Source organism: Homarus americanus, unplaced genomic scaffold (assembly GCF_018991925.1).
Source record: "Homarus americanus isolate GMGI-L3 unplaced genomic scaffold, GMGI_Hamer_2.0 scaffold27042, whole genome shotgun sequence".
Classification (NCBI taxonomy): domain Eukaryota; kingdom Metazoa; phylum Arthropoda; class Malacostraca; order Decapoda; family Nephropidae; genus Homarus; species Homarus americanus.
This window is the reverse complement of record NW_024738151.1, coordinates 159,670-182,500: the sequence shown is the minus strand read 5'-3', so window position 1 is coordinate 182,500 and position 22,831 is coordinate 159,670. Positions and strand designations below refer to the sequence as shown.

General features: G+C 43.3%; 1 protein-coding gene across 1 annotated transcript in view; it reads left to right on the top strand.

The window, feature by feature from the left end:
- LOC121873741 (irregular chiasm C-roughest protein-like) overlaps positions 1 to 22,831 on the top strand; it is a 137,669-nt gene that overhangs the window by 5,077 nt on the left and 109,761 nt on the right. Inside the window, exon 3 of the mRNA XM_042377445.1 lies at positions 14,453 to 14,604. Within this exon, the coding sequence (XP_042233379.1) occupies positions 14,453 to 14,604 (152 nt within the window). The remainder of the gene's footprint in view (positions 1 to 14,452; positions 14,605 to 22,831) is intronic.

The following is a 22,831-nucleotide window of genomic DNA, read 5'->3' as shown; positions in this document are numbered from 1 at the left end:
CCCTCTATTCCCCCTTTTTTCCCTCTCTTCACCCTTGTGGATTAAAGCTGTAAAGAAAACTCCTGCAGCAATAAATAAAAACTCTCTTGCTGTCTGTCTGTTGCTGTTAAAACAAAAACAACTCCTCCTCCTCCTCCTCTTCTCCATCCCCCATCCTCCTCCTTATCCCCCATCCTCTTCCCCTCCCACTCCTCCCATCTCCTTCCTTACTCCCCATCCCTCCCTCCTCCATCCCTCCCCCCCCCCGCAGGTTAAAGGAATACTTCACCACATCTACAACTTGTGACTGTCGAATGCGAGGCGTTTCTCTGTGAGTTTAGACTTTTATTACAAAACCTCCCAGCCAAACTTTGTAAATTAGTTTAGCCTATCAAACTTGTGTTCCGTTGGCCACCCTCTGCGTCCCTGGTGGCGGGGGTAGAGAAGGGGAGGGGGGAGGGAAATATTCCACACCCCTTCCCCTCCTCCCACTCCCCCCCCCCAACAGCGACCCTCTCACTCAACCCACCTGCTTACCTGCTCACCACCCCCTGCCTCCCCGTGTCTCTAGGGGTGGTGAGCTAATACCAAAATCCCCCCCCCCTCATTCCAGTCACCCATCCACCCACCTGCTTATCCATCCAACCCACCTATTTATACACCCAACCCACCTATTTATCCACCTAGCCCACCTGTTCACCCGCTCTCCTCGTGTGGGTTTTAGAGGTGGGGGGCTTATATACACCCTCACACCCTAATCACTCACCCACTAACCTGCTCACCCACCATCCTACTCACCCATCCACCCTCCCATCTACACCCACTTATCCTGTCCTGTTTCGCAACTATCCGTCATTCCCCCGCTACCCACCCACAAACCCAGTGCGACCCACCCACTCACCCACCCACCAACACCCACTCACCCACCAACACCCACTCAATCACCAACCTCGTGTGTCCGCCCACCCAACCATCCAAACACCCCCTTCCTCCATCCTCTCTCACCCACCCACCCACCCACCCACCCACTATCCCTTCACCCCCCCTCGCCCCCTCCTCCATCCACCCACTGCTCCCCTAATCCACTCACCCCCTCCCCCTCTCTCAGAAACCTCCCAGACATCTTAAATATGGCGACCTCGAGGCCAGGATTCCCAAAAGTTCGTGTACCGTGATGTTTTTTCCTCTTAAGAGAAGATGAAAGAAGACCTCATATGAGTGTGGTTTAGCTTAAGTTACGACGTAAAGATGGATTCTCCGAGTTTCGTATTTTCGTCTTATGATATAAAGATGGAGTCTCAAAGGTTCTTAAGTTTAATTACGACACAAATAGATCTTCTAGAATTCATACGTTAAGTTTTTTTTTCTCCTAAGATTGAGAATGCATCTTACTTGCTCGCTTAAGCCACCACGTAAAGATAGATTTTTTCAAATATTTCGTCAAAATTATAGAATAAATAAGTTGCTTTATAACACGAAATAGTCAGAAATAACCCAAATGGCCATATAATAGCCAAATATGATATGAAAGTTTGGAAAAAGTAGCCTAATTCACAAAAAGGAGAAAGTAGTTACCAGAAATAGGGAAAAACCAATAAGAGACAGCCAGAAAGTATTCACAACTGTCAGAAATAGCACAAAACTTGTGAGCTTTAGCCAAAACCTAACAGGCATAGACAAAACCTTCCAAAATAGCCAAAAAAAAAAAAATAGGAACTAACCGTCAGATCGTAAAAAAATAATAAGTTACGAGCCATAGCTGAAACATCCCACAATTAGCTAAAAACAAATAAGAATATCCCCTAAATTGCCATAAACTCCAAAAAATAGCCTAAACCTGATAGAAATAGCCAAAGGTTGTCATAAATAGCCAAAAGTTCCAAACATAGCCCAAGCTTAACGTAAATAGCCACAAAGAAGCAAGTAAACTGCCAGACATCCCCAGATAAGTGTCAGAAGTAGCCAAGAGTAGACGGAAAGTAATATAAACTCTGGCAAGACAAGAGACATTAGACTATAAGAGGCGAGTCCTCCACATACTGTGATTGGCCAGAGGGAGGGAAGGGGGGATGGAGGGAGGCACGAATGGAAGAGAGGAGGGAGGTGATGGTCATAAAGTGCTTCCTTGACGTGGATTCCATTTCATTTAGGATTATTTCCCGACCGTTCATTTGTTTTCATTTTTTTTCTTTTGAGTCTGCCTAGTGGTTGTCCAGTCCTTTCTCCCTGACTACTCTTTCCATCCTCTATAGATTATAGTGTATTGACTGTTGTTGTTTTATTGTATGTTGCCAAATAAATGTTACTCTTAATTTTTAATCGTAGATGATTATTGTATATATTAACAAAGATTACCTTACCTTAAAGAGTCTTAGTTATTGAAGCGCAGTTATACAGTATAACATCACGAAGCGCAGTAACACGTAACATTCTGAAAGGCTGTAATACATTGTACCATCAACTCTAGTGGAGACCCGGAGTTCTCTGTTCCATTACATCAACAACAGTGAATTACACAGCGCATCCCTAGACCAATCCTGAGGTGCTGGGGGGAATCAGGGGGACCAACAGTGAATCACACAAAGCCTCCAATCCAATCCCGGGGCCTGAGAGAGAATCAGGGGACCACATATTAGGACCTGAATTGCGAAAAGCCTGCGGAACGAGACCCGAGACACGACAATGGCCTAGCAGTGTGTTGGCTAATTCGTTCCTCCTCCCCCTTCCCTCCTTCCACCATCCACCCCGTCTCTCTCTCTCTCTCTCTCTCTCCTCGTCTTCATCCACCTACAGTATTCTTCTCTCGTGCCGTCCTCCTTCTTATTCTCTCTAGTCTCCCTGCCTCTTTCTCCTCGCATTCTTCCCTTGGTTCCTCTTACACCCTCTCCCACCCCCTTCCCCGTCCCTGTCCTCCCCTTCTCCCCACCCTCCTCTTCCCATAGCGGGGGAGAATAATAATGAGGCTGAAACATTGACAATAACTCACCGGGACCGTCGTTATCACACTGTCAACTACAAATGCGCTTACCCACCCCGCCTGACCTTCCACCGTGACCTCTGCCCGACGTTACTGTGACCTTTCGTGGCTAAATTTTAATCACTTCATAACAGACGATTAACCTATGTGTTACAAAGTTGGAATTCATTTACTCTGGTGTTTTGTGTAATTATTATGATATATAAGTTGGTGTATATAGATACAATTGTATATTAATGTGTATAACGTTAATAAATGTACAGAAATATATACATCAGAGTTAAATCGATCATGAAGAGTTTCCGCCTCAAGCGTCACTAATGGCTGATAAAACAGTCAGCTCGCGGCCCGTGACATAATTCAGTTGATCTCTCACCGTCACACCGACTGTTATATACCAGAGCTGTGAGTTCTTGTCAATAATTCAACAGGACGCTCACCAACACAGCGAGAGACATAATTATACCGGATTATCGTCACTTTACTGTCATCCCTCACTGGCGATGACTTTAATGGCCTCGTATTGAATATCATAAGAGCTTAGTACGACGCGCGGTTAAGATAATTCCGATTCCGTGCTGGGAAGGCGTGAGTTCTCGTTTAACTCCCGGACAATGGGTCTTCAGCTCCCAGTGTGGCGATAATCTCACGGATGTTATTAAATGGACGAGTTATTTAGCTGTGCAGGCTGTGTGATGGCTAACTGCGCCCCCCCCCCCCCGTTCTGACGTTTGTGTTTTGGTATATCAGTTAGTAGGAAGACGTCATTGTTTTGGTATATCAGCTGGTAGAGTGACGTCATATTGTTATGGTGAATCAGCTAGAAGGGTGACGTCATTGTTTTGGTATATCAGCTAATAGAGTGACGTCATATTGTTATGGTGAATCAGCTAGAAGGATGACGTCATTTTTTTAATATCAGTTGGTAGGGTGACGTCATTGTTTTGGTGAACCATTTGGTGGGTAGAAACTTATATTTTGGTGAATCAGAGGACGGGAGAAGTTTGTATTTTTTGGTGAATCAGCTGATTGCTTGAGGCCCTTGTGTTTTGGATGGATCAGCTGAGAGACTCGTACTGCATGAACAAGCAAACTCACACACACACACACACACACACACACACACACACACACACACACACACACACACTCTCTCTCTCTCTCTCTCTCTCTCTCTCTCTCTCTCTCTCTCTCTCTCTCTCTCTCTCTCATGGGGTTTCCGGTGATGCTGGGATGGACTAATTACCGTAATTAGAGTGAGGGTGTATCGGTAATAATGTTTTGGGGAGTTACCTGTGAAAAAATCGTAAATTGAGGTGTTTTATTTATCCTGTTTGGATTTTTGTGGTGTGTGTGTGTGTGTGTGTGTGTGTGTGTGTGTGTGTGTGTGTGTGTGTGTGTGTGTGTGTGTGTGACAGACATACAGACAGATAGACGCACAGACAGACAGACAGACAAATAGACGCACAGAAAAACAGACAGACACACAGATACAGACATACACTGAGAGACAGACATAGAGTGAGAGACGAACAGACAGAGAGAGAAAGAGACAGACAGCCAAATGAATATAGATAGATGGATAGATATATACGAAGATAGATAGAGGGACGGACAGACGGATGGAAGGGATATATGGGAAGGGGAAATTTAAATAGAAATGTAGACGGAGACAAAAAATGAGGGAGAGGGAAGGGGCGAGAGAGATTGACACAGAAAGAAAGAGAGAGAAAGAAAGTGAGGGGAAGGGAGGCAGGATGAGGGTTGGAGGAACAGTGGATGAGAGATAGAGAGCGAGAAACGGAGGACAGGGATGAGCTAGAGAAGGAAAGAGGGAGAGAGAGAGAGAGAGAGGAAAAGAGAGATAAAATGAGGAAGAAAACTGAAGATACAGGTTGAAGAGAGAGACAAACAGAGAGACAGAGAGATGAAAAACACAATTCAATTACTTACTCTTAACTATTTATTGTCTGTACCGTTATCTCTTTGTTTACCTTAATGACGTCACCCCTACTCGCCCGGATGTTACCTGTCCTACTTAACTAATGGCTTAACCTTACCTGGTGGTTGTCACTGTTTGTACGGGATACCTGTGGAAATTATTATTATTATTATTATTATTACTATTATTATTATTAAGAGTAGTAGTAGTAGTATTGTTGTTTTTGTTGTTATTTTTATTATTTATTTTACTGCTGTTATTAATTTTATTTTTCTTATCATATTTTTTGTTCGTTTGACCCCAGAGATAAATATACACTCATTTATCATTTCACTTCATTTATCATAATTTTTTTTCTTTGCTTTCTGGCAGACATGAACGTTTGCCAGTTTGCCTGCCTTTATTCGTTCTCTGTTTCCGGGGCAGCCGACCGTATCCGATGGCTTTGTTGCATGAGAATTGAATGCAACCTCACCACGTATACGGTTCTCGCTCGATATTCCGTTTGTTTTCGTTTTTAGATGTTGCTTCATTTTGCAGCATGGAGCCCTGGGAAACCTGTGTGTGTGTGTGTGTGTGTGTGTCTTTCTGGAAACACCCGTAAAATATTTGTTTTATTTGTATGTATGTTCGGGATGTAATTCTTTTAGTTTGTCTTTTGATTCCCTCCGTGTTGACTTTCGTATTTATTTCCTCCCCCCCCTCCTCCTTCTCTTCTCTCTCTTCTGATGATTTCTTCTGCAGACTCTCGCTTGATATTTTTTTGGTTTCTCTGGATTTTCGTTTGATCCGCTATTGTTTGACTATGGATTCTCGCTTGACAATTCTGGTACCTCTGGACTCTAGTTTACTGTTCTTGTTTTGTTGTTTTGATTCTCGCTTGATTATTCTGTTTTCTCTGGACTCGTTTGATGTTCCTTTCTTAATGTGGATTTTCGTTTGATTTTCTTGAATGTAATATGGACGATTGCTTGATGATTCTGGTTTCTTCAGAGTTTCGTTTGATTCCATTCGTTATCATGGACTCTCATTTGATTGCCTTCGTCCTTAAGGAATTTTACTTGAGACTCTGGCTTCATACGGGTTCTTATTTGACACCCATTCACACTACGGATCCTTTTATGACTTCCGTGTCTGTTACGGACCTTAGCCACATAGTCCCAGCCGTAGATGAGCCTCACATTAAATCGGCACTGAACGATAACTATCATTACAAGTTCTCCATGGAAACACATACAAGGACAAAACAACACTTATATAAATATATACATTATCGCCACCCGATTCACATAAACATTCCGGTCACTAGACGATAAAACTTATGTTTATAACCACGATATATGCGTCCGTATAGTGACAAGCGGCATTATATCATTATTTGTTTACGAACCATTACTCATAGCGAAAACTTTCAACTAAACTTTATCGTTATTCGGATATGTTCCAATACTCTACTGTACGAACACCTCTTTTGTAGTCCTTAACTATTTTTGCTACCTGTGCTACCTGTGTTACCTGTGTTACCTGTGATACCTGTGCTACTTCTGCTATCTGTATCAATAGGTGGAAATTTAAATATCAAAGTGTGTTGAGCCAGTAATTTTGTTGACGATTTATAAGTTGAATTTATTGACGTAAATAATGCAAAATGATTTAAGAGGAGTTGGTGTCTGGTAAAGCAAGGCAAAGTGTGTGTGTGTGTGTGTGAGAGAGAGAGAGAGAGAGAGAGAGAGAGACGACTGGTTGGCTTACTATAAGGTTATGTGGTTGTATGGGTATTGCTCTCTCTCTCTCTCTCTCTCTCTCTCTCTCTCTCTCTCTCTCTCTCTCTCTCTCTCTCTCTCTCTCTCTCTCTCTCTCTCTCTCTCTCTCTCTTTTCTTTATACTTTCACTAGGGATTGATCCAGCACTACCAATTCAGAACTTTCAACAACAACAACTCCGTCTAGGTCGTAGCTCTGGACGCTATACCAGTGTCGACAACTACCACCAAGCTTAAGGAATCGAATATTATTCTCTGTCACGACATGAAAATGAATCTAAAAAAGGGTTGAAGAAGCCTTGAACATTGATCATAATTATCACGCGATGTTAATAATTGATGAAGAAAGTAGTCATTGTAAACTTGTCATGATTCAGTGTAAGCCTGCAGTGAGTCAGTGTAAACTTGCCGTGAGTCAGTGTAAACTTGCCGTGAGTCAGTGTAACCCGTCATGACTTGGTGTAAACATGCCGTCCATGAGTCATTGTAAACCTGTCATGACTCAGTGTAAGCCTACAGTGAGTCGGTGTAAACTTGTCATGATTCAATGTAAGCTTGCCGTGACTCGGTGTAAACCTGGCGTGAGTCAGTGTAACCCGTCATGTCTCAGTGTAAGCCTACAGTGAGTCGGTGTAAACTTGTCATGATTCAATGTAAGCTTGCCGTGACTCGGTGTAAACCTGGCGTGAGTCAGTGTAACCCGTCATGTCTCAGTGTAAGCCTACAGTGACTCGGTGTAAACCTGCCGTGAGTCAGTGTAACCCGTCATGTCTCAGTGTAAGCCTACAGTGAGTCGGTGTAAACTTGTCATGATTCAATGTAAGCCTGAGTGACTCAGTGTTAATAGTTTTGAGGCGAATAAATACATACGTACCATATGTATGTCTTAAGTTTTTGACACGAGTATATACATACATGTATGATATATGTACTGTATATTTAAGTTTTGGGAGATTTATATATACAATACTGTATGTGGCCATGTATCACCACTACCACTACCACACCTCTCCCACGATCGCGTGCGTACCGCCTGGGAACCACTTAACGTCTGTTTCCTTGTTCACTTACCCATTTCACACTAACATCAACGCAAACTTTTATCTATGTTAATATAGTATAATACCGCTAGACTCTCGCTTGATTCCTGTGTTTATCTCGGACCCTCGCTTGTTTTGTGTGTTTATTATGGCACTCATTTGATTTCAGTGATTTCTAACGGATCCTCGCTTGATTTCCATGTGTTGTATTGACTTTAACTCGAAAACTATTATTTTTACAGACCCACGTGAGTTTTCATTGTTTACTACGGACTCTCGCTTGATACTTATTATTACCACGGAACTTCCCTCTATAATTAAATAAACTATGCTGGGCTTAAAATATAAACACTAAAAAAATAAATAAATAAAAAACATAATGCGCACCAAACAATTTCCTGTGTGTTTATTGTGTCGAAAACTTTGCCCGTAGTGTTTATTTTCGCGGTGTTTGTGATATATTCTGCCTGCTCGCTGAACTCTGGCTAAAAAAAAGATTAATGTTGAATATGATGCACATAGATGAATAGTATAAATGCTTGCATATATGATACAACACACACACACACACAGTAACAGTATACATACATACATATACAGTACACATACATATATACATACATACATACATACATACATACCAATCTTTTTTTTCGTTTTTACATACTGTTTTGTCTTCCCCTTTCCTGGTTGACTCTGTATGGCATAGTATGTGTGTGTGTGTGTGTGTGTGTGTGTGTGTGTGTGTGTGTGTGTGTGTGTGTGTGTGTGTATCCCCACTCTTAATCTCCCCTTTCCCATCCCATCCCTCCCCCTAACATCTTCATTCTCCCCCCAACCCTCTTTCCTTCCCACTCCTCCTCCTTTCTCATTCACCCCCTACTTCTATCTCCACTCACCTCCCCCCCTCCCCCTCTCATCCCTCTCAGAGTAGGGATATCCGTGTAAACTTGGCCTCATCCACGTAAAACTTCCCCTCGCTCGTAAAATGTTCCCACGGATACCGAGAAGTAGTTGACGTCTTATCCTTTAAGATTCTGACCTGAAATTTATTAGGGTAAATGGAGAGTGATTTATTATATGACTCTAAGACTGATTTTGTTATAAGACTCTGAACCGGTTTTGTTATAAGATTCTAAGACCGACTTTGTTATAAGACTTCACGACCGATTTTATTGGGTCTGACAGTAATATGATTAAACATCTTTATATTTTGATCAACTTCGACACTCCCCTCCCTCCTTTTCTCCCCCTCTCTCCCTCCCTCCTTCCCTCCATCATTCCCTCCGTCCCTCCCTCCCTCCATGCCCTCCCTGATATTCACAGATAGTGATCTTAACTCGGATTCAGAGATCACATTCAAGATGCACTCGAGCAAGACTCATAGTTTTAGATTACATTCCAAACTTGCACTCATAATTTGTCGACTTTGTACAGCTAGAATGTTCATGTATTTGCCTAAGCACGGAAGTCACATTCGAAACACACTCAAGCATTCTAAACTTAACTTAGACTTATAATAAACTTGTAATGCACGACCTAAGCTTCGCGTCTTTGCCCGGAAATACAAGACAATCCTCTAAATGCTCTCAGGCTTTTTGGACTTAATTCTGACTTACTCTTATGTAGAAGTCAATCCTCAAAGCACACTACAACACTTTCAAAACACACTCCAACATGTCTTCAAAACACACTCCAACAGACCTCCTTCAAAACATGCTCCAGCACACACTCCAAAACACACTCTAAAACCTTTAAAACACATTCCAACACACACTCCAACACAAACTCCAAAACACACTCCAACACACGCTCTAGGATACACTCGAACACACCTCCAAAACACACTCCAACACAAGCTCCAAAATTTACTCCAACACACTCCAACACACCTCCAAAACACACTCCAACACAAACTCCAAAACTTACTCCAACTCTCCAGACTTCAATCCAGACTTCAAATTGTTTCTCAAAGCCAACACACACACACACACACACACACACACACACACACACACACACACACACACACACACACACACACACCTCGCCATCAAAACAATCCCCTTTAACTCACCCATTCCCCACCTACCCCCACCCACCCTTCACCTAACTCTCATCCATCCTCACCACCTCTCATCCACCCTTCATCCACCTCTCACCCACCTCTCACCTACCCCTCACCAGCCCTCAAGAGTTCCAAAACCGTGTCGATGACCTACTTCGGCGTACTACCCACATAGTTTGGATGCTTGGTGAGGAAATTGACACATGTTAGATATTATATTGAAATTCAAACAGTTTATTTAGCTAGAAAAATACAGATACAGAGTGGATAATGAGAACACCATTGACGCGGCTGAGGTGAGTGAGAGACTGAGCCCTCTTGATGGCACCCGATATATAATGTAGATCTGTCTCTTGGAATTATTATATAACATTTTGTATCATCTGGATTATTGTTTGTGACGTTGTTGTGTCGTGGTGACGTTGTTGTGTCGTGGTGACGTTGTTGTGTCGTGGTTACTGTTAGTGTGTGTGTGTGTGTGTGTGTTTTAAGGGGGAAGGGAGGAGTGTGAGCCATGAAATGATAATACTGTCCGGTCTTTTTTTTTGTCTTTTTTTTTTACAATGAAATCCCAATATAGTCTAGTAACCAATATATCTTCTTTTTACTGAACTACGAAATTTAACTTTGTCCCGTGTCCAGTTTTTGTGTGTGTGTGTAGGTCACGAATTCAGGTGTGTGAACTTCGACCACACTTTATTAAATCACGATGTTAAGAGTTTAAGCTACGAATCATGCTTTGGATCCACTAATATCGAACTTTAATCTAGTAATTAGAGTGTCCACCGCACTAATGGTTCAAACCAATAAGGACAGTTTTATACACCGAGTGAATAATGTCCTGTTGTCCACTCTCAACATCAGACCCACGTACAGTATGTTGTGTGAAATAACTGGTCAATTGTGTGTGCCAAGAGGAGAGAGAAAAAAACAGAGTACTTGTGTGAATATCCACATTTGTGTTTTTCTGCGTTAATTACGACGTCAGTTAAATATTGTGGACATTTTTTTTGTCGAGTCGCTAGAAGAGCTATTGTTCTCTGCGTCCCCCATTATTCATATCGCCATTGTTTTGGGTGTTGGTCATCTGGCGGCTACGGGGACCAGTTCACCAAGGGCGGAAATTCCACCAGTGAGGCATAGGTTCCTAGAGCTTTTTAACCCTCGTGGGTATGCGTTATGATGCCCCGAGATTCTCCTCAGTCACATGGCCACATAGAATGAGGTAAATAGCAGACATGGAATTGCCAGCTAGCTAGTTGCGTGCTGCTGGTGCTGAGGCTAGTGCTGCTGCTGCTGCTGGTGCTGAGGCTAGTGCTGCTGCTGCTGCTGGTGCTGAGGCTAGTGCTGCTGCTGCTGCTGGGTGTATGTTTAATATAATATGCTATCTGAACCAACTTTAAGAGGGGAACTTAAAGCTTTAATCAGACTTGAATATTAAAGTTTATATTCGCTCTTTGGGAGGCTATCGTGGTGTGTGTGTGTGTGTGTGTGTGAACGTGTGTGTGTGTGTGTGTGTGTGTGTGTGTGTGTGTGTGTGTGTGTGTGTGTGTGTGTGTGTGTGTGAGGGGGAGTTGTGACGAGTTTATGTGGGGGCTATTGTGTGTGTGGATATATTAATGTGTGTAAGGATGTGTTAGGGTGTGTGGGGATATATTAGGGTATGAGACTATGTTGGGGATGTACTAGGCTATGTGGGTGATGTACTAGGCTATGTGGGTGATGTACTAGGCTATGTGGGGATGTACTAGGCTATGTGGGAATGTGCTAGGCTATTTGGGGATGTGCTAGGCTATGTGGGTGATGTGCTAGGCTATGTGGGGGCTGTACTAGGGTAACTAGGCTATGTAGGGATGTGTTGAGGGTGTATGAGAATGTATAGGGATGTGCTGAGGATGTGCCCGGCTCATCATCCTGTATAGTGAGGTGAGGCTCCCGGCGTGTAGATAGAAAGGTGAATATTTAACGTTACTGGAGGATAGCAACGCGGGTTATCCCCAGGACTTGCACCACCATCAGCACCACCACTCCCACCACCATCATCATCATCACCACCACCACCACCACCACCACCACCACCACCACCACCACCACCACCACCACCACCACCACCACCATCACCATCACCACTAACACCACCAACACCACCATCAACATCATCATCATCATCAACAACAACATCACCACCACCACCACCACCACCACCACCACCACCACCACCACCACCACCACCACCACCACCACCACCACCACCACTAACACCACCATCAACACCACCACCATCAACATCATCATCATCATCATCAACAACAACATCACCACCACCACCACCACCACCACCACCACCACCACCACCACAGCCCATAAATTTCACCGGTGAGAATCCATTCAACCAATTATTGTCGTCGTGGAGTAGCTGCAGGGTCGTGCTTCCAAGACTAGGTCGTTCCTCTTTGCCGTTCATCTCCGTCGTCCGTGGGTCGTCAGCGTCATAATTAAAAGCCCTTTGAGCCCGACGGAATGAGTCCCTTCCTTTGTATGGACGCGTGCCAATAAACAGAGCCGGGGATCATAACAATCTTCCGGTTCCCCTTAATACTGTCTCGATGACTGTGTGTGTGTCGGGCCGTGACAGTCGACCGGCGAGAGAGATTGTTCTTTCTCCCATTACGGCACTCATTTGACTCTTGATGGGGATGTTCTTTTGTTTATGTTGGTTTCTCGTTTGACTTTTCAAGGGTTGCTTTTGTTTATATTCTTTTTTTTTCTTAATCTGTCACAGTTTTTTATGTATTTGGGGTTTTTATTTGACCTTGCTGCTTCTGTTGTTGTTAATATTGAGTTTTATATGAATTCTTCTTTACAGTGGGTTTTCATATGACTTTTTTCGACTGTTTATTTTTTACACTAGGTTTTTCGTTCCCATTTTTCTTCGTTTTTATATCCTTGAGCTTTTATGTGATTTTCCACCGATCAATTTGTTTGTAATGGGTTCTCATATGACTCCCCTCCATAAACTCCGTATATCTTGCACTGGGATCTCAATTGACACAGTGATTACGTTGTGTGATTATGGCTCTCGTCTGACTCTTAATTCATCTCTTTTCATTGTTCATTGTGCTATATTTTTAACCATTTTTATATATTCTCATTTGACTTTTAAGGAGAATATTTTTGTGTGTGTTGAGACCTTGATTTGACTATATTTTCTGGGTATTTTGTTGTGGTCATATTTATTTGTCCATATTTTCTGTAGTTCTCATTTGACTGTTGAGAGGAAGCTTTTATTCGTGTTGGGATCTTGATTTGACTTCTCTATTGATTATTTTTATTTGGAAATCATTATGGTTGTTTCTCTTGTGTTCGTGTTGGATCTTGATTTGACTTATTTGTTGACATTCTTTATACTGGGATCGTAAGTGTACTATTTTTTCTGTGTTTGTGTTGGGATCTGATTTGATATTCTGTATATATTATATTCTACAGTATTTAGATATTGTTTCATAAGTCATGGTGTATTTTGTGTATATTTCATTTTCACTATTAATCATTATTCCTCTTTCTCTTCCCTTCGTGTTTGTATTTCATCACACACCTTCCCCTCTTCTCCTCTTACCCTTCTCCCTATACCTCGTCCCGGCATCCAATGTATCAGATTTTCGTGTGAACTTAGAAAAGAAAACAGAAAGTGCCATCTACTTCATTCGTTCTTAATTTGATCCTGATATTCGATTTTGTCTTTGTATATATAACTCGGGTTGTTTGATTCGGTGTACAGTCGTGATTTAATTTGGTGATTCTACGGAGTCTTCAGCAAATTACACGAGAGTAATTATTTCTAAATCCAATTAAGTCTTCCGATAACTTTAGTTGCCTTTTGATGGCTGAGAGTCCTTGAAACGTTTAATTAAACGCTCCAACACTGGGGTTGTATAGAGAGAGAGAGAGAGAGAAGCGACAAACGTTTGCAATATCTGAGAGAGAGAGAGAGAGAGAACGCTAAATGTTTTTGATAACTGTGAATGTCAGACCATCGAGGTAAAGCAAAATTTCATGCTGGCGGGGAGGAAAAAACGAGAACTTATTGGTTTTTAATCATGCAGTCTTGTGATTCAAAAAGAAGAGAGGAAAAAATACATCGCAGCCAAATATTCATCTCACTCTTGAAGTTTTTATGAAATTCGAATTATTTTTTTATTTTTTTTTTATTTTTTTTTTTTGTCTTTCTACATGTTCATTCAGTATTCAACTCACCTGAGGAAACACAACATAACGAACACATTCAACAGTTTAATTAGCTCAAGGAACTCAAATCGAGGGATGGGGGAGGGAAGGGGACAATACTGAGCCTTAATTAATATTCCATAATTGGTAATTTAGCGGTATAAGACACTGCCTATGATAATTATTCAACACATGTTAATGCGCGTGAGACCGTGATTACTGAAAACAAATGACAGTTGCCGGTAGCAGTGCGTCTATCCTCGTTTTGTTTACACAACACACACAGCGCGTGCTGGTAATGAATAGTCACCCCCCCTCAACTCCCACCCTCCACCATAGCAACACAGGCAGAGACTGGAGGCAACAGATGTAGTCAGTATCCATGCAGGAGACGACCAGCTGTACTGACAATTTATGTGCATTTAGAGCAACGGATACTGTTCTTTTTTTTTCACTTTAGAGCAGCAGCAACACCGCCAGCGACCGTGTACTGCCAGAAAAAAAAGGATGTTCAATGAAGCGTCAAGATTAGCCAGTAGCAGTAGCAAGGAGCATCCTGGAACAGCATCACGGTGCAGCATCACGGAGCAGCATCGACAGGAGTGTTTCAAGGTAGAGCCGGTCGACGAAGCAGCCTCTGTCCAGCGTCGGAATTAGTAACAGTAGTAAGACTCGTCCCGTCGTGTAGTGTCGCGTCGCGTGGCCGCTGTAACAGAGGCGTCTACAGTAGTTTTGAGATCCTAAGGAAAGAGTGACATGACAACTGGCCCGTCTTGTGGCAGCCGCGAAGAGCAACAACACAACAAGAGGAAGCACTACCACCATCACCACTACAACAACACCACTACCATCACCACCACAACAACACCACTACCATCACCACCACAACACCATCTCCACAACAACACGACAACTATCGCCAACAGCCACAACAACACCACCAACTACCACTCGCCACCATCACCCACCACCACCAGCACCCACCACCACTCACCACCACCCACCGTCACCACCACCACTCACCACCACCCACCGTCACCACCACCACTCACCACCACATATCACCAACTATCAGTGCCACAGTCCTGGAGGTCCTGTTATTAATCAGTGAAGTGGGTGGGGGGAGGAGGAGGAGGCCGCTACAACCCAGCCATCACAGAACAAAGCCTCACAGATTACTCCATCGTCGCCCACCACCCTCCGTCCACCCACCTACCCGCCCACCCGCCCACGGACAGCTGAAACCACCCACTGCCACACCAACTCCACCACCTACCACCCTCTTCTTCCCCCTCGTCCACCCAGCCCGCCCACAGCCCCCTGACTAGCCCGAGTTTCTGGGCTGTGGTCGGTCAAGCCTGAATCATGGGGAGTCATGGGCCATGTTTCCAGGGATTACATTTTGTTGTGTGTGTGTGTGTGTGTGTGTGTGTGTGTGTGTGTATGTGTGTCCAACTTTTCTCACAACACACACACACACAGACAGTCTTAAATTCTTAAAAATATATTTCTCCTTGGAGGTTCGTCAGACCTGTTAAGTTGTGTTAATAAGAGATAAGACTCTCTCTCTCTCTCTCTCTCTCTCTCTCTCTCTCTCTCTCTCTCTCTCTCTCTCTCTCTCTCTCTCTCTCTCTCTCCATCCATTAATTAAATCACTCGTAATTAGCTGCAATTTCTTCCTTATTACTCTATATGTATACCTTTAACGTAAATTAATGTGCCTGAAACCTTTACCTGTAGAAAATACTAGTTGGTAGCAATTACTTACAATGACCCAAAACACATTCCCAAGTTTATGATTAAAGTCTTCATAATGATCTAAGTGTTGCTTTGTGTTACTTTGTTCCTAATTAAGTGTCAAATGTGTGATTTAAGTGTTCGTATTGTTTTAATTATTTGAACATGAGTGATCCTCTTGAACAAACTACCTAATGACTATAGTGTATTCCGAACAGAGAATCTCATTATTACATTCTATTCCGAACACTATTTAAAAGCCTTAGAGTTTATAATTGAAGTGTTAGGAGTGTGTTGAGTCATTAGTTAAAAGGCCTCGAGGGTGACTAACGAGCTGACGTCACAAACAACAGAAGACACTTTGAAGGTATCAGACGCTCTCTGGCAAATTACTGATGCAACCAAATTTTTGCTCATTATTGTGATTTTTTTCCTTTTTTGGAGGAGGTTGGGAATGATTGTGTGTGTGTGTGTGTGTGTGTGTGTGTGTGTGTGTGTGTGTGTGTGTGTGTGTGTGTGTGTGTGTGTGTGACCGGTTAAATAATGTTGATTTTGATTTTCTTAAGAGACAAAACAAAATATTCGACTTTCGGTTAGTGATTCATAATGCGTCTGTCTGTCTGTCTGTCTGTCTGTCTGTCTGTCAAACGAGGAGGTGAAGGATGGGGGAAGAAGAGCTCACTGGTTATTCTTTTCCCTTCAGGATGTTGGGTCGCCCTCCCTCTCATAAGACCTCTCACTCCCTCTCATAAGACCTCTCATGCACTCTCTTCACCCTCACTCACTCTCATAAGACTTCTCACTCTCTCTCTCCTCTCTCACTCACTCTCTCTCCTCACTCCCACTCGCTCTTATAAAACTATCCATCGTACTCAAGAGGCTAAGTCATCGTACTCAAAGGGTTAAGTCATCGTACTCAAGAGGTTAAGTCCTCGTACTCAAGGGGTTAAGTCAGCGTACTCAAGAGGTTAAGTCATTGTACTCAAGAGGTTAAGTCATCGTACTCAAGGGGTTAAGTCATCGTACTCAAGGGGTTAAGTCATCGTACTCAAGAGGTTAAGTCATCGTACTCAAGGGGTTAAGTCATCATACTCAAGGGGTTAAGTCATTGTACTCAAGAGGTTAAGTCATCGTACTCAAGGGGTTAAGTCATCGTACTCAAGAGGTTAAGTCATTGTACTCAAGGGGTTAAGTCATCGTATTCAAGGGGTTAAGTCATCGTACTCAAGGGATTATTATTATTATTATTATTATTATTATTATTATTATTATTATTAACTAACAAAGTTTTCTCTCCTGCAGGTTGGTAATCAGACTTAGTTGAAGCTCGTGGCTCCGTCAGATGGTGAGTGAGTGAATCATCGTCAGTCAGTCAGTCCTGCGTCAAGCGTCTACACAATAACCACTGGAACAGTAAGCCGCCAAACTTTGTATAAATTAATCGTTGGTCAAAAGTGGTCTTGTATGAGGGAAATGTTTGTTATTATTATTATTATTATTATTATTATTATTATTATTATTATTATTATTATTATTATTATTATTATTACATATCCCCCACACAGGTATACAAGTACTATAATTATAGGCTCTGGAGAAACGCTAATCACTGTAGATATCGGCTCAAGGTGTAATTAGTAAGCCGGGCCGCACGAATAATTAAATGTAGCAAGTTTAGCGAGCCTTTGATGGCGTTCTTTGTCGCCGTATTTGATATTAATTAGTGACCTTGTTGACATTTGCCGGAAGATGTTGGTGAGGGAGGGGAAAGATTTAGTGCATCTTGCAGGATGGTGGTGGTGATGATGGTGGTGATGGTGGTGGTGGTGAGGAGCTGGTTGTAGGGGTGGTGGGGGTTGGTAGGGTGGTGGTGATGGTGATGGTGGTGAGCTGGTTGTAGGGGTGGTGGAGGTTGGTAGGGTGGTGGTGATCGTGATGGTGGTGAGCTGGTTGTGGTGGTGAGGAGCTGGTTGTAGGGGTGGTGGGGGTTGGTAGGTTGGTGGTGGTGGTGGTGGCGGCGATGGGGATCACTGGTTGTTGGATGATGTTGGAGTCGAAGTGGATGACTGTGGAGGAGGTTGGATGTGAGTGAGATAGTTATTATAGTGATGGGTTTGTTGGAGCGCCGCCGAAAGGGGGTGTGGAGTGGGTGTGGGATATAGAGCTGGGAGTGAGGTGGATGCGGCGTAGATGAGTGTTGGATGATGAGTAACTACGGTGTTAAGAGATAGGTAATGGCATTTCTGGGTGGAATGCGGCAGAAATAAAGTGTGGATGAAGTGGGTGAGTGTGGATGTGAGGATGTACAGGTAAAATATGGGTTGAAGGATGCAGGCGTGGGTGTGGGTGATGCCTGTGGTTGGTTTGGATAAGACGAGGGCGTGAACAGAAACACTAGTGTGTGTGTGTGTATTCCTCGACCTGATATTATACACAGACATGTATTAATTGCAGTTCAAACACCTTTGCGATAAATTAAAGAAAGAAAAAGAAGAATTTACTATTATCCCCAGGTGTATTTACACACACACACACACACACACACACACACACACACACACACACACACACACACACACACACACACACACACACACACACACACACACACACACACACACACACGTTGTTTGTTCTCAGAAGATCAAAGGAAAAAATGTAAGAAAAAAAAGGCCACAAAAGTCTAAATGAAACTAGAATCATTATGTGTTTCAAGATGTAGGAGTAAAATTTGTCTGTTAGAAAGACAAGGAGTTTTAGCTCCTCTGTCTGTCTCTGTGTGTGTGTGTGTGTGTGTGTGTGTGTGTGTGTATATATGTGTGTATGCATACTCATGCCAAAGAGCTTACCTCTCATTTTACACCTACGGGCCACGTACCCAGACGTGCCCTGGAGCCGTGTGTTAATCCTTAGTGAAAAACAGACACGGTTCTAACTTTGTATTTCTCTCTCTCTCTCATCTGTCTACCCACACACCTGTACCTCCACCTGTCTACCCACACACCTGTACCTCCACCTGTCTACCCACACACCTGTACCTCCACCTGTCTGTCCACATACCTGTACCTCTACCTGTACCTCCACCTGTCTGTCCACATACCTGTACCTCTACCTGTCTGTCCACACACCTGTACCTCTACCTGTATGTCCACACACCTGTATTTCTACCCGTCTACCCACACACCTGTATCTTTACCTGTCTACCCACTCATCTGTATCTTTGCCTGTCTACCCACACACCTGTACCTCCACCTGTCTACCCACACACCTGTACCTCCACCTGTCTACCCACACACCTGTATTTTCGACTTAATTCCCTTTGGCATATAATTAAGTCTTTTTTTTTAACTAGATCGGTAAATTAAATTTGATCCGTGAAATTGCTGTAGTGAAGATAGATGCCAGGAAGAAACAATTTGAATTTGCTGTTGTAGTAGTAGGAGTAGTAGTAGGTAGTAGGTAGCAGTAGCAGTAGTAATAGTAGTAGTAGTAGGAGTAGCAGTAGCAGTAGGAGTAGTAGTAGTAGTAATAGTAGTACATCGAGAATACGCTGTGGAGAAAGGAACATCAGCAACAGCATCAGTAGCAACAGTCTCTCCCATCGTCACGTAGGAATGCTGTTATGAGGAAGCACTCTCCCTCCTCTCTCTCTCTCATTCCCTCACTATTTCCCTCCTCGCTTTCCCTACCTCTTTTTCCTTCACTCTCCCTCTTCCTTCCTTCTCTCCGTCCTTCACTCCCTTCCTCCCTTCACTACCTCCTTCACTCTCTCCCTTTTTCCTCCTTTTTGAGTCTCCTTCCCTCTATCCTGCTCCTCTCCTCCTCCCTCCTGCTTCCCTCTCTCCCTCCTGCTTCCCTCTCTCCCTCCCTCCTTCCTTCCCTTATTCATTGTGTGTATGCGTGCCAAGGGTGACGTCACACCAGCACGTGGCACATTATGACAGACATAAATCCCATTAAGTCTTTATCCCTGGGAGCACCATAATAATCGACGACGCTCTTGTTTCACGCCGCCATCTATTGTACGGCGGCGGAACTACTCCCGCGTTATCAATATTATCATCGAGTGAACCGTCTTAATGGGTCCCCTGACTGTTATGATGCTCGCTTATCAAAAACATTTATTCTCCAATACTTTATGATCTTTCTTTTACGTTTTTAGTTATATATATTTTTATTATTATTATTATTATTTTATTATTATTATTATTATTATTATTATTATTATTATTATTATTATTATTCCCTCCTGCCCGGGATGGAGAGAGGTGAGGTCATGTATAGTAATGTCTCTGTCTGTCTTTATTGCTCTCTCTGTGTTCGTCTGTTTGTAATCATGAGTTGTCTTGTCTGTCTGTAATCAAAAGGTCTCAAAGACACCTCGTTTGGTATAATTTGCCAAACAGAACTTTGCTAAAATTGGCATAAATGGTGGATATGGAAGGAGGAAGAGGGAGGAGGGGTGACGTGCTTGCGCCAAGATGGTTCCACAATGACGAATTTTTGGCAAGACGAGGATATGGCCGGGGTGGGGGGGGGGGAGGGGGGATAGAGGAGATGAAGGAAAGTGGACGTATAATATGTCGTCTTCTGGCATACCTTGTTCTATTTCCTATTCATCATCTTTTTATTGCATAATATAAGAGACGATGAAAAATAATAAGCCATTTTAGCTGCGTTAGTGAGGCCAGTGTCCGCCAATCGTGACCTGACTAAATGTAAGTTTTGCCCATAAGGAAGTTTTTTCTTCAAGTGGATCTTAAACAATAATCAGTTTTTCGTCATTGTTTTGTCTTTTTTTTCCCTAAACAATATTTGTTGGTTTTTGGTATTGTGGAGTGATTTGATTCTCTCTATATAGGAGTTGATCCCCTATAGAAAGCCTTCACATTCTCTATACATGAACAGAGTCAGTTGTACCACCCTCTTATATATAATAACACGCCTTAAATGTAATAACACTCCCTATAAAACACCCCCCTGCCCCTGCCATGTAATAATTCCCTATGTGTTTTCAGAGACATTTTGAGGGATGAGATCGTGCAACCCCTCCCCACACCCCTCTACCTCTCCCCTCATCCTTCTTCCCCTCTTTCCCTCCCCCTACCAGGAGCCTCGACATCTTACGCTCGATCCGTTTAATGTCTGGTCAAGTCTAGTGTGTATTCATGAGTCTTGTGCCGTATAGGGTCGGCAGTTTGATAAAGTCTCTCTCTCTCTCTCTCTCTCTCTCTCTCTCTCTCTCTCTCTCTCTCTCTCTCTTGTCTGCTTTGTCTAGGTGAGAGGTGGAAGGAGATTATATAAATAGGGAGAGACGAGATGAAATGATGATATGTAGAGGAAGAGAAGAGGAAGAGAAGGAGGGATGTGAAGAGAAAGCGAGAGAGGGGGATGTGGGGAAGAGAGCGAGAGAGAGAGAGAGAGAGAGAGAGAGAGAGAGTAGAGAGAGAAGAAGGATGGAAAGGGAGAAAGAGGAAGAAGATAGGAGGGAAAGAGAGGAGGGGAATTATGTGAAGGGGAAAGAGAGAGAAGTATGTGAGGCAGAGGAAGAGGAGGAGGTGTGAGGAGAGAGAGAGAGAGAGAAGAATGGTCTGGTTGAGAGTGATTGGGAAAATACATTGTTCAGCGGTCTGACTAATACATGTGATTGGGTAGAGTGAGTGACTGGCGGTCCTCTCTCTCTCTCTCTCTCTCTCTCTCTCTCTCTCCTCTCCCTTTCCCTCTCTCCTCTCTCTCTCCTGATTAGAGAAAGTCATCTTGTAAGGAGGAAATCAACCGTGAGTTTATTTTATTATTTTTTAAATTTCGTTCACTATTAAATGAAAAATGGACTACAAATGGATGATAAAATGTGATTGGTGTTTTTTTTTTTTTTGTTATTAATCTGCGTTCATAAGTCGATAAAAAGTCGTGTTTGCTGTGCGTTTTTAATCTGCGTTCATTGTTCCTCAAGAAAATTTAATTGTAAGATTATCAGAAAAATGTCCACCCAGCGGTTTTTTTTATCACTTTATTGTAAATAGATTAGGAAAAAAGTTTACTACTCGTTTTTTTAAGCCTCTGGATAATCTGCTTTCAGTATTCAGTAATAGTTCGTATGTAAATGAAGAAAGATTAGTGTTTGTTTGTTTTGTTTTTGTTTTTTTGGGGGTGGTTTTAGATGATATGCCTACATTTCATGAAAAAATGGATTGTAGATAGGTTAAAAAGCTTTTGGTGTTACAATTGTGTGTGTGTGTGTGTGTGTGTGTGTGTGTGTGTGTGTGTGTGTGTGTGTGTGTGTGTGTGTGTGTGTGTGTGTGTGTGTGTGTGTGTGTGTGTGTGTGTGTGCGTGGTGCGTGTGTGTGTGTGTGTGTTGGTGTGTGTGTGTGTGTGTGTGTGTGTGTGTGTGTGTGTGTGTGTGTGTGTGTGTGTGTGTGTGTGTGTGTGACCCAAGAGGATCATTTCAGCCCGGCTTAGAAGTGGTTGCCTCGTCCTCAACAGCGGCAGGCTTGGCGGCGTCATGAGAGACCAGGGAGGAGAGGCGGCTTCTGCCCTGATGAGTCTCGGGTTACCTAGATTACCTCACCTCCTCACCTGTGTAAGTGGCAGCCTCCCTACCACTACCACCACTACTAACTTTACCACCACCACTACTACCTTTACCACCGCCACTACAGCCACCACTACCGCCACACTAGCCACCACCACCGCCACTACAGCCACCACCACCGCCACTACAGCCACCACCACCGCCACTACAGCCACCACCACCGTGCCACTAACAGCCACCACCACCGCCACAGCCATCACCACCGCCACTACAGCCACCACCACCGCCACTACAGCCACCACCACCGCCACTACAGCCACCACCACCGCCACTACAGCCACCACCACCGCCACTACAGCCGCCTCCTCCGCCACCACCAAGAGCTTTCTGGGGCTTCAGACTTTCTTTAAGGGGGGGAGGGGAATTGCCTAATATTTCTAATGGATTTCAAAAGGTTTCTAGTAGTTTCTAAATGCTCCCGAAGGCTTTCGGTGTTTTAAAGAAGCCCTGAATGTGATCTCGGGGCTTTATCGTCATGATGCTCAGTTCAGAGGTTCACTTATTTGTATT